Raw genomic sequence first — 16,361 nt, forward strand, 5'->3', positions numbered from 1 at the left:
CTAGCAGCATGGTTTTGTCTTTGCATTCTTGAGCTGGATCAGTTCATTTCCACTGTGAGATCCTTGGGACTGGTGGCATCTCTATCCATTCCCACAGTCTGCTGTGGCCATAGTCTGGGTTTTGTCAGACTGACAGGCTGTATTCCCATTGAAGTGGTGAGAGTCTGGAAGAGGTCTCTGGGAGAAAATTACTGACAGCTGATTTTGAGAGGTCAGGTTAAATGATTTAATGGTTCTCAAGCTTTAGGTCCTATACATCTAAAGGAAGGTGTGCTGGTTTCTGGAGCACTGAACAGCTTTTGTCAGATTCCCATGGTGCTCAAATGCATAGTTCTGTTTCCTGCATGCAAACCAGTCTGTCTTGAAATGTCATGACAATTTTGGCCATCTGGAATAGTTACAAAATATCTATCTTCATAGACAAAATAATACAAAGCAAAAAGAAATGTTCCAGCAACTGACCTTTCTATGTCAAACTCCTAGCCTAAAGAAGATCAGGATCTTCTAAGTGACTAATTAAATCAGAAGTGAATCTGTATAAAGAAATAAATGCCTAAAAAGTATGATGAGAAAGCCTGATGAGAAAGCCTGCTGTCAGCCACAATATTCCAATTACTAGTAGTACAGTCTAGGAGAGTCAAATCCCATCTCTAAATATCTGCTTCTTGATCCTGTAAAATTATCCATGAATGGATTTTGACATGGCTTTAATTGGCACAGACCTGCTTTGTATAAATTGCATACTTCAGATCAATTCAGAGATTACAAATGTAACTGCAGAAAATATAAACAACAGAGCCAGGAGACCTGATCAGCTCCAGATGACTGGGCCAGAAAGACTGTGATGAGCTTCTTCTAGAGTGGAGTCCAGCTCGCTACCAGCACCACACAGCCAGGGCTTTTATTTCACTAAACATTCTTTGTTCCTCTCTCCATTGACCTTCCTCACCACCAAAGCAAGAGTGAGCAAATTTCCTACTGGGGTCCTAAGATAACACCTAATTGAAAGGAATAAGGGAAGAAAGACCAAAAATTTATCTATGAAATACACCAATGGTTACTAAAAATATGTGTAAAGACCCATGCATGTACAGGTGATCAGGTTTCCAAAATGATTGATGAATCTATTGAATTTCCTTGCAAGACACTCTATTCATTTGTGCTGAGTAAGTGCAACTCATTGCAGCAACTACAGTAATATGGGGAACACATGCTACTGCCTGGGATGCAGAGTATCATCTTAAATTTACTGCCGTTAATGCAGTGCAAGATTATGTCTGGAAGATGTGAAAATGGTTGTAGAGAACACGGGATGGATGCTTAATTGCCTGAATGGTCTCTTTCAGTACCTGCATTGCTACAAAGTAAGTTGCTGTGTGCCTGAATGATTGTAACTGAAGAAATAATGCAAATATGAATCAAAGAATTTGAAAATTACAAGGTAAATCCTGAAATACACGACTTCTCTATCCATTTCTTGTTTAGATTAAACACCCACTGACTTTACTTACAACTTTGTTTAAAAAGGAGGTTCTGAATATTCTGCATTTAGAAAACAGTTCATTCACTCCTGCAATAGTTGCAACTTGCTGTTAGTTGCCTTACCCTGAACATAAACCTGCTACAGCTGCCAGCCATAAGACTGAGCTGTAAATACGCACAGTTTTATTAATATTTTTTAATAGTCCTAAAGATGAACATGTATTCTTAAGTCTTGTAGAATGGGGATGTTAGTCCTTTACTGCAGTTTGGAGGATCATACTTCAGTTATAAAAGTCCTCAGTGGTGAAGATGATGACATTTGTTGTACAGCTAACTCTAGAAAGCAGCTGCTGTTTAAGACATATGGCAACCCTATCCAGTGATTTAGGATTGCAAGTGGGAGACTCCAGATGCAATCCAATTCAGATGCCAGTATGGCATTACCTATATTTGAGTTTGGCTGGAACACACACTTCTTACAGAAGGTGCCAAGTAATTTCTAAGGGCTAAAGATCTTTTCAGTGAGTGCTAGCTGAAAAATTTCAATCAAGGCACTTTTTCAAAAAAATTTAGATTGTTGAAAAAACCCCTATAGGTTGTGAAGAGGAAGATTTCTATTTGCAAACTGAATTTCACTGACTCAAGTCCTCTTTTTTTTTAAAAAAAAATTGTATTTTTTAGTGGGGGTTTTAAGTCAAATGGTGTCGTCTGTACAGCTTACAGCCAGGGTCTCCCTGTTGCCTCCCTGTGCTGCCAGGAGACAGATGTAAATGGTGTACCTGGGGGTTACAGCCTGACTAGACATCCTGGTATGTACAGGAGGAGGAGTGCTAAGGTATACATTCTCCTTAGACATAGTGAAAATGTTTCCAAACCAAAATATATTTTGGTTTTTGGTGTTTTGGCTGAAAAGTTCTCCTCTACCCATTTTCCCATTTTCTGCAAAAACATTTTTCAACTGAAGTCTGGGTAAACCTTAATTTTCCTTTTATTTATTCTTCTTCTTTCTTTTTTTTTTTTTCCTTTTTTTTTTTTTTTTTTTTTTCCGATGAGCTTGATATTTCCAAGCCAGAAGAACAGCTCACAAGTGCCTCAATGCTACATGGACCTCTGGCTCTGCCCTCTGCCAGAGGATCTGAACTGTGCTGCGACTCCCTTGTTGTCCCCTCTATGTTCTCCAGGGCCCCACTCCCCTACCTTGTGCATGCCAACGTAGTGATTGCCTGTCAGTGTTTCCCAGAGGCCTTATTACTGATATTCTAAACATACACAAACGAGAGAGTTTGTGGTTCCAGCTCCCTTACATGTGGCTCTTTCATCCACATGAAATTATCTACAATACTGTAATATGTATTTAAGTGCTGATGTGAACATACTGCCTCAGCTCCAAGAACTGTACCTGTGATTTTTCATACTTTAGTGTCAGCTCCTCACAAAATATATTGTGTTTACTCCTTTTCTTGGCATTAGCCAAGTGATATTGCACTGAAGTTACTGACCTGCGTTGTAAAGCTGCAGGCACATCTATCTTGGGAACATGCCTCGATGATTTACACCATGAAAATAAAGGGATTTTGGTTTCTCAAATCTCCTGGTTCATGCCCTGCCTAATAAGGTTTTTGTTTGCCTAGCATTCCTCTGGTTTATGTGATGCTGAAATTGCAATGAAATGAGGAGCACAGTGAGGGCAGCTAGTGAAATAGCTTAAATTCAGGAAAAAACATTGACATAGACATTTGCTTTTACTCTTAGTTTGTTTTCAAGGCACAGAATTAAAGATCTACAAAATAGTATCACCTGATGTATGAACAGAAATGAAATTCAAGATACATTTATCTGACATTTGAGGTATGTAAATCTGGCTCCTAGCTGTCAGGTGTTCAAGGTGTGAGAGGGAATAGGTACTCAGAAGGATAAACATGGGCTAAACCAGCAATTTAGAAATGCCATTTTCAAAGTCAGGCAGGGGAGAAGCCAGGCTAAGCAGGCAGAAGATGCAGGTTCCCTAGGGAGAGCGCAAAGGAGAGAGAACTGGCAAAATTCCCACTGGAGCCTCTTTGTTTCTGTTGCCAGTAATTATCATCCAACTGCAAAAGGTAAAAAAACAGAGCACCTTTTTCCCTAATCCTAAAGGCTACATGTAAGGACGATCAAGCTCTACCACCTTGGAAACAAAGTGATAAGAAGGGCTTATCCAGGGGTGATACAATGGTCAGGACCACTTTTATTTCTGTTCTCATCCTCTGGGCAGCCACGCAGCAGGGATGGGGAAATGAAATTACAGGTGAGTGATGCAAACCTGATCAGAAGACCACAGCTGTTATGTAGGGCATCTTAGTTTGGATGTGGGATATCTCTTTATTTGCAATAAACCAGTCAAGGTGGCCACTCTCTGGAGAACTGGCAATGTCTCAGTGACCATTGAAATTAAACAAAGAAAATCTAACCAAGCCAAAATACCACCTTTGTCCCCAACTCGTCATGCCCAGGCAAAAGCCTTCTCATTTCCTTTGTGCCAGAAATGAATGAGTAGGATTGCTGCTTTGTCTTTAGTAATGTGCAAATTTTGATGAAAATTGTCTTTAAAATAAACTTTTGGAGAATAATATGTAGTAATATACCTGACGAATTCCTAGAGATGCATAAAATGAAGCTGTAGGAGACATGTTTAATTTTTATCTATGGTGTGGGCTGTAATTTGGAAAAACCTAACCCAACTGCTAGGTTGTAACTGCTAAATTAATTCCTAATTTGCTCTTAATTTCTGGTTTGATTTATTTAGACAAGAAAAGATTGGGATTTTTGGCTGCCTGTTGTTGCATTTTTTTACTTAGATGGTTTTGCAAGTCTCAGTTAAAATACAAATCATATTTCTTAAAGCCTTGCAGACTTTTGTTATTTTTTCAGAGTCACAGCTGAAAAAGATGTTTCTACAGATTAGGGGTCAGCAAAACCTCCATTCTAGAGCCATTTAAAATAAATGGGTTTGACTTTAAAAATAATTTGGAGTACCCAGAAAAATCGAGGCTTTAATCCACTTTTCTTCATGTTTCAGAGCCTTTGTTTTTAAAACCAAATTTGAATCTGCCCTCCGTGAATCTGTTCCAACAGATTACTTTCAAGGTTGTGTCAAGAAAAGGAAGGGACTTGTCTTTGGTGGTTCTTGCTTTCTCCAGTGAGAAAATATTTTGCAGATCCTAGCTCACAGTGGATTTTCTGGCACTTGAACAGTGAAGCTTCCAGAATTGCATCTAAGTCTGTGGCGTAAATGCTATCAAGTGGTTTTTATTGCTGATTTTTTGATCACACTCTCAGTTCTGATCTGGGTTTGACCTTGAGTTATAGGGAGCCTGCTCCTACGCAGACTTTCCTTTCAGCCTTTTCTCTCAGTATTTGTTATTTGTTTCTGTTAATAAAGTATTTGCTTTCATTGTTTCTGCTCTTGTTTAACATAATAAAATTTATACTTTCCCTGACAGTGCTGAAAGCTGGTGGTTACTAAATTAAAAACCTAAAATCCAGAGATGATAGGCATAGCATAGCCCTACTAATGTCAGGTGATTGCTGCCTTCTGCTTTCTGACTTCAGCTGTGTGTTGCTGGAAACAATAGCCAGTGCACTTTAATTCCATTTAATAATGCCATAATCCCATAGATGGGGGTTATAAGAACAGAAAGCCAATTTACTAAAGAGCCCAAATTGTTCTAAGCCACATTGCTCAGCAGGAAACTGTTGTCAGCAAATAATAGAACTCAGCGAGTGTCAAAGCTTGTTTTAAACCGTATAGAAGTGCTGGATGATGGTGATGTTGGTGGTCCTGCACCCTTCCCTGTCACCTTCAGACTAACCTCTTCCAGCAAGGGTATCTGTACCACCATAGCCATATCTCAAACCTCCTCTTTTGGCTTTGGCAGACTCTTCTATACCTAGTATCAATGTTTAAGTATGAAATATGATTTCATATCTTCTCTGACAGCTGTAGCTTCTAATTATAAACTGTGTCTAATTCTACACGGTTTTATTCTCAGTTTCATACCTGTATTTATGTTGCACATTGCTGTAGAGCCTAAGCCAGTTCAGCTGACTCTGGAATTCTTAGCTTTCCAGTGCTATGTCCTTGCTGCCGCCTCAGTTCTGCACGGACAACATGAATCTTCAGTGCTCTCCTTACTCAGTTGTTCTCTTCCAGGCCCTGCTTTGCTCTAGCCATGCTAATACATGACCTCTGGAGAAATTAAAGGATCACAGTGATGAGGAACCATGCTGAACTCTTCTTCCTTACCTGCCCTACCCTCCTCTAACATGATTTTATACTATAACAATATGATTCCTTAATACAATAGTTTATTTTTCTTGTTTTCATAGGACAAAATTTGTCCAGTTCCTCCCACCTTCCCTGATCACCAACAGATGTTTGTGTACTTTCTCCAGGTAAAGACTAGTTCCAAAATGGTTTAGGTATTCTTTCCATTCCACTTTGGGATTTCAGCCTTTCAGGTCCCAAACTAATGAAAAAAAAAGCTGAAACAAGTTTGTTTTTTTTTTTGTTTTTTTTTTTTTCCCCATGCCTACATGCCTAGAAGCATTTGCTGGGGCAGGTATTCTTGGAGCACTCTTATCACGTGGCAAGGGAACAGTTTACAGAATGTAATGATAGATACCTGTTTCTTGTAAGGCACTTGTGTCTGATGTGAAGTGGTAATCGATCAAATGCATGGGATAAAAAGCAGTCCTTGACCTCTGATTTCTGCTCCAGAACCCCCATTTGTTATCTTTTCTGAAGTTAACCAGGGGAGGGAGGGCACCTTACTTTCTCCAGCCCACTTCACCTTCAGTTCCCTCCTGCTGGGTAGGGGCTTTCATGGTCCTGGTCAAACCTCCATGCTGGCTTTTGGGATTCTCTCCTTGGTCAGGCAGGGTATGGGGTTCAGGTCCTCGGCTTGAGAGTCTTCCTACCCCTCGTAACCATCTTCCTTCACTCTCTTCTTAAGGACTAAGAACAGCCCTGGTGCTTTTCAGAGACATGAAGACCTTTCAGCTGCTGTCTCTGGAGCTAGGTTCAGGGACCCTACACAGAGATGCTCTGCTTGAGCCTGGGAAGGAGGAAGAAACAGGGAGTGGGATTTCCAGATATGCCGTTATTCTCAATGTTTTTCTGCTGACGTACTGTAAGCAGCAGAACGAGGGTCCCTGCAGCCCGCTGGGAGGTCTCTTGCTCTCACATGTGCTCTCTGTATCATGCCCCGGCATCAGACTCTGCCTTTTGCTGCAGGAGGAAGGCACAGATGGGTTAGGCAGAGCAGGACTGGACTCCCAGGGGCCTGATGCTCTCCCTGGGTCTGGTCAGATGCAAGTTATTTATTTTGGGGGTGGTTTGTGATCAGACCCAGACCCTTCTCCTTCCTTCTGCTCTTCCAAAGTGCCTTTGTCTGCAGGGAGGTGTCTGTGCCTCTGAGAACTGCACCAAGCAAATCAATTTTTCTTCATGGCCTTTTGAACATCTGAAACAGTCTTTCAGGCTGTTCTTATTCGAGCCACTGCTCAGATTAAGGCTGGAGGAATACCTTCTGGGTGACTTGGTTGAGCCAGCCTGAAGCATGTATTGTGGCCCATGGTATCTATCCCATGCTTTCTTCTGGACTGTCCTTGCACTACAAATGGATTGTTCTGTTCAAAGCTCTTTTACGAGTCCTGTTCAAATTGCACATACATCTTTTGTTTAGCTGAAAAGCTAAACATGGTAAAAATACATGATTCCTAAGAATCTGACAATTCTTTTTTTCTTGAATTGTTTTTACATGTTTCATCTTTTCAGCCAGGAGATAAGTTGTACAAATAAGATAAGCTGTAAATATTTAAAATGTTGTGTATACTATGTCAGCTTCAGTCTGTCTGCTGGCTGGGTTTGGTCCCCTCAGAACTCTCAGAAATAACAATCCCGCGATACTTGAATCTCCGAAGCTAATTCATATTTATCCTTATTAAAGTTTATTTTGCTTTGCCTGAAGGATTATATAGGCATTTTAATTCTATCCTGTCTATTTCCCAAATGGGGCGCAGGGTGACTCAGCCCCTCTGGCTTCTGTAACATCTCACTAAGAGACAGCCTGATGTCTGTGACATGATTGTAAGTTCCTTACTGCTAATTCTTAAACTCCATCTGTTTTTGTTGTTGCTGTTCTTTGGGTTTCTTTGTGTTATTTGTTTTTTTTGTTTTTTTTTTTTTTTTTCTCCCGTTCCTGCTCAAGTATTTATGTTTTAAGTAAAGCATGTAACAAGTTTGCTCCTCATCATGACTGATTTCAGAACTCCAGAAACAGTCCCATTCCCAGACCTGTGTGAAATTATGTAGTCAATGAACTTACCACTGACTTCATTTATACTGCAGTCGGTGAACCACTGCAGCTCTCAAAGGGCCTGGTCTAATATAATTTGCTACAAATGCAGATAAGCAACATAGGAGCTCCAGGAATACCTTTTGTGTTAGGTACCTGAAAGTCCTTCCCAGTGATGTATGAGTACCCAGTTTTAGCCTAGAGTGATGTCTGAAGGATGTCTTATTCCGGACATCTACTGTGACTCATCTACCCATGAGTTCCTTTCCCTTTGTTCCCTTTATATTTAGTGGAGAAAGATGAACACTTTGGCAACATGAGCCTGGAGTGGACATCTAAAGTACTTGGATGACTCTGCTCTGGGAGTGCCTATTCTGCTCTACTGTTATTTTCTATTAACATGTATTCATTTCCTTTATACTTACCTGAGTTAAATTGCTGTTTTTCTGCTTTGCACATGAAGGCACTGAGAGCTCTTTGAATTTTCTGCCAGTCTGCATTGTTTTATCACCAGAGTGACAAGCAGTCACTACTAATTCTTTCTTCTGTCCATTTTCTGAGGTGACATTCTTCCTAACATCAGCCTTCTTGGAAATCATTCACCTGTGTTGGTTCTGGCTTTCTCATAACAGTATTTGTAACTAGATACTGCAGGGAACATATCCTCTGGAGTTACAAGTTAGCGCTGATTCCTTTCTTTCCTTTTTTTTTTTTTTTTTTTCCTTCTCCCTAGAAAAAGGCCTCTCTTTGCTAGGGTACCATCTGTGCAACTATAGCCTGACCAAAAATGTGTTTAAAGTGGTTGCCTACCAAAAGTCCTATGAGAAAAGCACTTCCTGTGGAGGGTGGATACCATGGATGGTGTGTCCCCGGACGTACTATAAAACACAGTATCATACTGTTGAAGTCCCTGAAACCATCACTCTTACAGATTGCTGCGAAGGATATGAACAAGTTGGACTCTACTGCTCTTTAGGTAAGTTTTAGTCAGATTAATAGTTGAAATAAATGCTACACTTAAACTGAGATATGTAAAGACTTAGTTCTGGGCAATAAGTTCCTGTTCACTGAAATCAGGGATTCTGCAAAAATCTCCAGTTAACTTGGCCCAACATGGTAAGGAGTAGATGTGAAAGACTAATGCTCCTGGTTCCTGCTCTTTGCCACCCCTAGTCACAAAACCACTAAAGTTCCAGGTGAGCATGAAGAACGCGCCTGCTTGCTACCCCTACAAGGGCTCATTTCTCATTCAGGCTGATATCCCTGGCCAAGTGCAATAACTCACATAGCCTTGCCTGGTGCTGTCTCTGCTCTGAGCATGCTTGCATTTACAGTAAGAGCTTTCTTCTCAAAAGTAATTCAGGATGCAGTTAGGATAACATCTCATTTGATTTGGAGCAGGGTCAGTTCCCAGGATGCAAACCCAATTTTGGTGTTAATTTAAAACAAGATGTGGCCTCAGGATGAATTGGTAGCAACTGCTTTCCAGTCAAAACTACATTAGGGCCCATTTTTTCAGGGCTTCCTTTGTTACCTAGAGCTATGTTGGAGGTCTGGAAACTGGTGAATGTTTTTCTGGATCTGATCTGACTTCTGTGTTCTAACAAGACTCTACTCAGGAAGACTTAATCATCTTTGACTCAAGATGGAAGCTTTTTCCCTTTCCTACATCACGACTACCAGATGTCAACAAGAAATTTCCAATTTTAGCAGAACTTGAGACGCAGATGAAAGGGATTCCTTGGGGAAAAAGAACTTTTTTCTTTTTTTCTTTTTTTTTTTTTTTTTTTAATGGATAAAGCCACATGCTTTTAAGATGAATAGGCATCTTGGATTAGCTAGGCCAGCACTGGACTGTTCCAGCATTCAGAAAAGTTCTACAGGACATAATTTTGTCTCCTATTTTTAGTATAACATTGCATTTTCTCCCATTTCCCCTTTTCAAGTTACGGCCCTGGGAATTTACATAGTCACAACACTGTAACTGAAGATTGAAAAGGAAAGGTCCTATTGCAACCCTGGCCCTCGCTTTGGGTCATAAGACTTGTGTGACTCAGATCTATGGGAATGTCCCCGAACCTGCTCTTGCATCGGATCATATAACGTGACATGAGAGGGTATGAGCCATATATCTTCTCATGGGATCTGTCAAGAACAATGTGTACATCCTAGTTTTAAGCCGCTTCAGAGCATTGGAAAATGAATTTCCAAACAATTTTTGCCAGATGTTTTCTCAATAGATACTAGTATAATATTGTGTCTAGCAGGAAAATGCTTTTAAGAGAAAGGTGGGAACACAGAAGTGGTCATGTTGTTTTACTTGTTCTTAAAACGATTTGCTAGAGAAGAGAAACAAAAGCATAATTAGATACACATAATTCTTCATTTATTGTATTCTGCCATTGTTTGACTCTGTGGCTGTTGTGGAGTGTCAGCCAGGCAAAATTTGACCTGCAGGTTACGGTATGTCCAGGCAGTCTTGTCTGGGTGGGTGAAGGACCCACTGTTGATCATCTGTATTTTTCAAGTATCAGTTCCGCTCTGGGGAAAATCTCCAGTAGATATAATTAATGTTGAAAAGTTACTTCAGTAAGGTCTTTTTGATATACATGCACATGCATACATGTGTGCACATTTGTATCAAATGGTAAGCCTGAGAAGCAGTTGGAGAAAACTGCTTTTTAATTCTGTAGTACAAGGAAATAACTGTGTCAGCTAAATGTTGAAGAGTCACTAGCTAGTTATGGTTGTCTCTATTTTTACAAGAAATATGTGAGTGATCATGATTTTCAAGGTGTTCCAGAACCTCTGAAATCAAGTCCCTTCTTCTTGGGTGGAAAAAAAAGGCATCCTGGTGACACTTTAAATATTTTTTCCCAGTATAATTCTATGCCTTTTAAAAGCATCTCTAGGGATAATTTAGGCTTGAGAGCTGTTGATGAACTTATTTCATCCAATGTTAACAAATCTGCAAATCTCTTCTAAAGGTTAGATGCAGAATTTCCGCTCTGCCCTTGCCACATTGTTGATGGGCATGCTGGGCAGGTTTATCCATGAAATACTGTGGTCACCTTGACTCTTTTTCCTGTCAGAGTTAATTTGGGAATATTTTAAACCATAAAAGGATTTGTATGGCTTCTAGGTGATTTCTGTGTTTGCATTGTTCCGGTATCTTTGCTTTTCAGGGCATTAGTCATAAATTCTGTGAATGGTAATGCATTGTCTAGACACAGTCTTAAATAAATGATGAGGAGAGAAACTGGAACTCTTGAAATTACCGCACAGCATGCAGTTGAACTACTGTTATTTTCTTCTTGACGTTATCCATGCTGGCACGCTCTCCATCCTGCTAGGAGCGGAAAGGTCTCCATGACCTTTCACAGCAACCTGCTCCTGGCCACTCCCCAGTTTTTCTTCCTAGAAGGAAACATTTATCCCTGCCTTCGATATGGCAGGGCCTGCTTTTATTATTTCTTTACTGTTGGGAACAAATGTCTAGATCATTAGTCAAGTTGCTCTGGCAGTTCTCACTTGTTGCCCGTCAATCCATTAGGATAGTATTACACATGCACACACAAGATACTAAACTTCTTAAAAATAAAAATCAAAAAGTTAAGTATCTAAAAGTTAGGAAGTGCTAGAATTAATTCTAAAGGCAGAATTAAATAATACAACCTTTCCTTCTTCTCTTTGTGCATATGCATGCAGATTAGTACCTTAGTTACGTGACCTGGTGCTGCCTTGCCCTGAGGACCACGTTTCCCTGTGGTACTCAGGGATGATGGAGCCCCTCCAAGGAGATCCCCAGCAGAACATCATCCTGGCCTCTGCATTTGGTGGTGGTGCAGTGCTCTGCTGAGCCTCTCTCTGCATAGAGAATTATTTATCACCTTGTAAGGTATATCCTGTGGTGATTCACAGACAGCAATTTGTCTTCACAAAGCCTGAGGAAAGGGAGGGAGGTTCCCTGTCTTTCATAGATGGGCAACTGAGCTGCAGAGAAACTGAGATCAAACCATTCTGTGTTCCCACTCCCAGACACCTAGGGTGAAGTTTAATTTTTTCTTAAATTTATTTTGATCTTGATTTTCAGAGTGCTTAGCACTGCTTTTAACAACTTGTGTGGTTGGAGTGCAGAGCCTCACATCCTTGATGATAACTCCGAGCAGTCCCCCAGTTGCTAAGCAGGTCCTAGGTCTGCAGATCAGGTTCCCAGACCTGCAAAACCCATGTATCTGAAAGGTTGTTATGAGTTTGTTGTATGAAAGTTTCCTAGCATCTTGCAGGACTTTTTTAGGTAGAGACAGGGTCCAATTCTCCAGGCTAGCTTCCAGCTGCTTGAATCAATGGTACGGTTACTTCTCCCGGTGACTTGCTTTTCTTCCCACCTTCCACCTTACCGCATGAGATGAAACCAGAGAGCTTTCTTATCTGCCATCTAACCCTGCTTGATCCCCAGCTAGGGAGCAAAAGAATGCATCGGCATGAGATGAAGGCTTGTTTTTAAGCACAAATGTACAAAATAAGAAAGAAATAAGAAGGCCCAGACAACTTTAATCCTGGAGTTTCTTAACTTGAGGGCATTTATTTGCAATGTTAAGTCCATGTGTTAATCAAAGTATGCTCTGTGTGTGTAACTTTCCGGAGTTTTCAGAAAACAACTGTAAAGTGGAAAAAAGTTCATTTTAGGTGTCCAGGTAGCTCCTCGGCAGGGCTGGGACTTTTCAGAGCCTGCATGCAGGTGTTGGCATGCTGAGTCTAACCAGAGCAGTGGGGAGCTGTGGCACTGCTGTCCACTCTGCATGGGCTGTTACCAGAATTCCATGGGACAGCTGTGTCACCAGGGGCATGTGGGCAGCATTTCAGCATCAGCCTGGGGTGGAAAAGTGCCAAAATGCCATACAAGTCCTCATCAGAAGCAGGCACCTCTGGCTGCCCTGAAGTTTGGGTCCCTTGTGTGTCCTCAGCATCCACAGGAATGGGATTATGGGCATCTGAGGGTACATCCCTGCCTATTCCCCATGCTGTCTGCTTATGGGCCTCCTGTCCAGGAATTGTCTTATCCCTTTTTTGACCCCACCAGCTCAAAACAGTTTTTTGAGGGCCAGCTTCTGCGTCTTCCTGTGCTGACAAATTGCAGAAGTTCACTTTCATTTGTTTGAAGAAATGTGCTTTTACCCATTTTATTGTTGTGGGCTCTGGTTAATAACCAGCTCTGCTTTCACCTTAGCCCCCCTGCCTTTGGGGTTTTGTAAACCTTGATCACACCCCCCTCAGCCTTCTTCTCTCACAGCAAAAAGTCACAGCCTTTTTAGTATTTTTTTTCTTGCAAGTTACCTCCTCCCTTCAGTTATTCACCTCGTGCCTTTCCCGACTGCATTAGCCCCTGGAGGAGCTGTCATACTGGTGTCGCATCCAGGTTGTCATGGCTGCTGCTAAGCCATGCACAAGGCTGAGCCTTGGTCCTACAGCAAGAGTTAACACCCTCCTGTCTCCCAGCCCTGTTTCTGCATCAAGAATGACAATGAAAACGCCCTTGACCCAGACACAGTCCCCTGCCGTAATAATCCTGGGTTTTTGCAGCAAAACTTCTGGTGCTGCTGAGTCCACCTGCTGTGTAGTTCCCATAGCCCAGTAATGGATCAGGAGTTTGTAGGATCAAAAACCTGTAGGCATGAAATGAATGGAAAAGAGAAGTCTTTTCAGTTGATTAGGAAGACCAGAGCTGAGCGCTACTTGGAGGTATGTTTGAGAGCATGGGTGAAAGTAATGTTTGTAAACCTTAGAAATATTTTCTCTTTTCATCCGGAGAAGAGTATGTGCTGAGCCCACTGTCTGCCCTTGGCCTGGGGAGCGGTAACCTTCTGCTTTAGCTGCCCTCTCTGCAGGGCTGTCCGGCGAGGGGTGCCAACCTCCTGGGGCGGCTGGCTGGCTGATACGGAGCAGTTCTGCTCTCCTGTCCCTCTGTGTAACCTCTGTGTAACGTGCACCTGAGAACAGCATTGTGTCTCTGCTCTCATGTAACATCTCCAATTACCATAACTAAATGTTAACTTTGTCTCAACAAAAGTTTCAATGAAAACTGCTGATTTTCAGCTTAGACATTACCTATTTCCTTTGATCATTATATATTGTTTGGATTAGTCATAGCTGACATCAGACAGATTTTCTGGTTTGCAGTGCTTCAGCGTCTCCACATTTAGAAACTATCCATCTATCTATCTATCTATCTATCTATCTATCTTTTCATCCATCCTTCCATGATTATTAATGGAAAACTATCAATTCAAAATTTCTGTAACAGAAATGTCATGAACAAGAGAAATATCTGAGAACATTTACACTCTTGAAATAATGTTATTTTAGGCTGCTATTTTCTCCCTATGAAAACCTCTGAACAGACGTGCTTCTAAAATAAGGAGGAGGTGTTTGCTATAAATTAAATAGCACAATTTTATGGAAACAGTTTTCTATATTTTTGTTCTCAGAAATGTTTTTGTTACTTAGCACTCAATAGATCCAGTATATTTGCCTCAAGACCTGGTATTTGTCCAATGGAGAATATGGAAACATCTGATTATCCTTGCACGTTCGATACTGAATGTCCAGAGCTTAAAAAATGCTGCAACTCATCCAAAGGAGCAGGCTGTGTGGATCCAATGCCAGAGGGTATGTTACTGATAAATTCAAGACTGCTTCTAATAGAAATACGCTTAATTTTTCCTTCTGAGGGTAGGACTGGGCAGGAAAACCGTTACCATAGCTCTTCATAAAACAAATACGGGAATCTGGTTGGGATCAGTTCCAGGATATTTGGCTTCAGTACTCGCACCCGTGAGCACTGAACAGTGTGTGGGTGCTGCGGGTCCAGTGGACCTTCCTTGGCTTCTTCTCCTTTGCTGGTGCCTCTGTCTGTGGCATGTAGTGAACAAGGCTATAGCTGATGGCTGTGATGTGGGCCCTTCATGTTTGCCAAGTTAAAGCTTGCTTTGGTTTCTCAGAGCCTTCCTGTAACTCTGTTGCTTTCTATAGCATCAGACCTCAGATGACTTGGCTGTTTTATTTTGTATGCTTCAGGAAGAACGTTCTGGTACAATGTGACAGTGCTTGTGAAAATGGATTTTAATGAATTAATCAGAGTGGATTCCCACTTTCTGAATCATTCACGCCTTTTGCACTCCATGGTATGTACAAACACGAATGCTCCTGTGTGTTGCTCGTTGCGCCCACGTTTCTGTTACTCAGTAACCACCGCTTGCTTCATAGTCCCCTCTGCTGGGCATAACCTTGCCAGCCAGTTGCTCCCCCTTTGTTCTGCCAGATCGTTTTTTCTGTCCCTAATTTATTCCTAATTACTGAATGTCAGCTGAATCCTCAAGCAGCTGAAGTAACATTGATTTATCACCTTCTTTAGCAAATTTTTCAGGTCTCTTCCAAGGGCAATTTAAATACATAATGAAATATAGGTTTTTTTTCCTGCCTAAGCGATGCTTGTGCCAGCTCTGCCTTAGTTCAGTTTTGGGTCCAGATTTCAAGAGCTGCAAGGGTGATGTTTTCTGAGAAGGAGTTTTGAATTAAACCTTTCAAGAGACAAACCTGATCTATGGCAATGGGACCTACACAGCAGGTGGACTCAGCAGCACCAGAAGTTTTGCTGCAAAAACCCAGGATTATTACGGCAGGGGACTGGGTCTGGGTCAAGGGCGTTTTCATTGTCATTCTTGATGCAGAAGCAGGGCTGGGAGACAGGAGGGTGTTGCTTTTGCTGTAGGACCAAGGCTCAGCCTTGTGCATGGCTTAGCAGCAGCCATGGCAACTCTGCATTCACAGCCACATGACAGCAGCACGGTGTGCCTCTCCCCATCCCTTACACGGCAGGTAGGAATAATCTGAGGCAACCAAGAAAAACACAGCCCTAGCAGAGGTGTGAGGCACACTTCCCAAAAGGATGGTCTGCAGGAAGAACCGGGCTACAAACTAAAGCCATGCTCTCTCTGTCCTCTCAGTGGTATTTAGGAAATGGATTGATGAACTAGGACAAAGACCCTCCAGGCCATAAATCCAAAGCATTTCCCTAGTACATATACCATGCCATGGAGAAAACCAGCCTTGCATGTGGCCTTTAAAAGGTACCCAAGGGTGTAGGTCCCTATTTCCCTCCATTTTTATTTCTACTCCTCCCCAGCTTCCATCTGGGTGTGGGCAAGTAACAAAGGAAACCCTTCTTCCATCATCAGCTAGGACTGATGGGCAGGAGAACCGAAATGGTAGCAGTAGCATGGGGATATTGCATGAGTGTAGTTCTTCCTCCTACCTGAATTCTCCCTACTCATATCCTAAAAAAGCAAGAAACCCTGGTCCTGTTACTGTGCAGTAAGGAGTAGAGGCCAAGGATCTGCCAAGACATATTTATCTTGGTCTAAAGCAAGCTATGGCAAAGTCAAACACTCAAGAATTAGGAAATATAAAATGAAGCTTTGCAATAAGCTGCTACTCAGAGGCATGTCTTCCAGGCCCTGTCCGCTTCACTGGCTCGTAATGCTC

General features: G+C 41.7%; 1 protein-coding gene across 2 annotated transcripts in view; it reads left to right on the forward strand.

Annotated features, from left to right (window-relative positions):
* Positions 1–3,677: 3,677 nt before the first annotated feature.
* Positions 3,678–16,361, forward strand: part of UMODL1 (uromodulin like 1) — a 53,434-nt gene continuing 40,750 nt past the window's right edge. For both annotated transcript variants that reach the window (XM_074929312.1, XM_074929322.1), the window contains exons 1-4: positions 3,678–3,766; positions 8,551–8,793; positions 14,325–14,486; positions 14,895–15,001. In XM_074929312.1, coding sequence (XP_074785413.1) covers positions 3,691–3,766; positions 8,551–8,793; positions 14,325–14,486; positions 14,895–15,001 — 588 coding nt within the window. In that variant the 5' untranslated portion in view covers positions 3,678–3,690. The remainder of the gene's footprint in view (positions 3,767–8,550; positions 8,794–14,324; positions 14,487–14,894; positions 15,002–16,361) is intronic.

The sequence above is a fragment of the Athene noctua genome, chromosome 1, assembly GCF_965140245.1.
Source record: "Athene noctua chromosome 1, bAthNoc1.hap1.1, whole genome shotgun sequence".
NCBI lineage: Eukaryota > Metazoa > Chordata > Aves > Strigiformes > Strigidae > Athene > Athene noctua.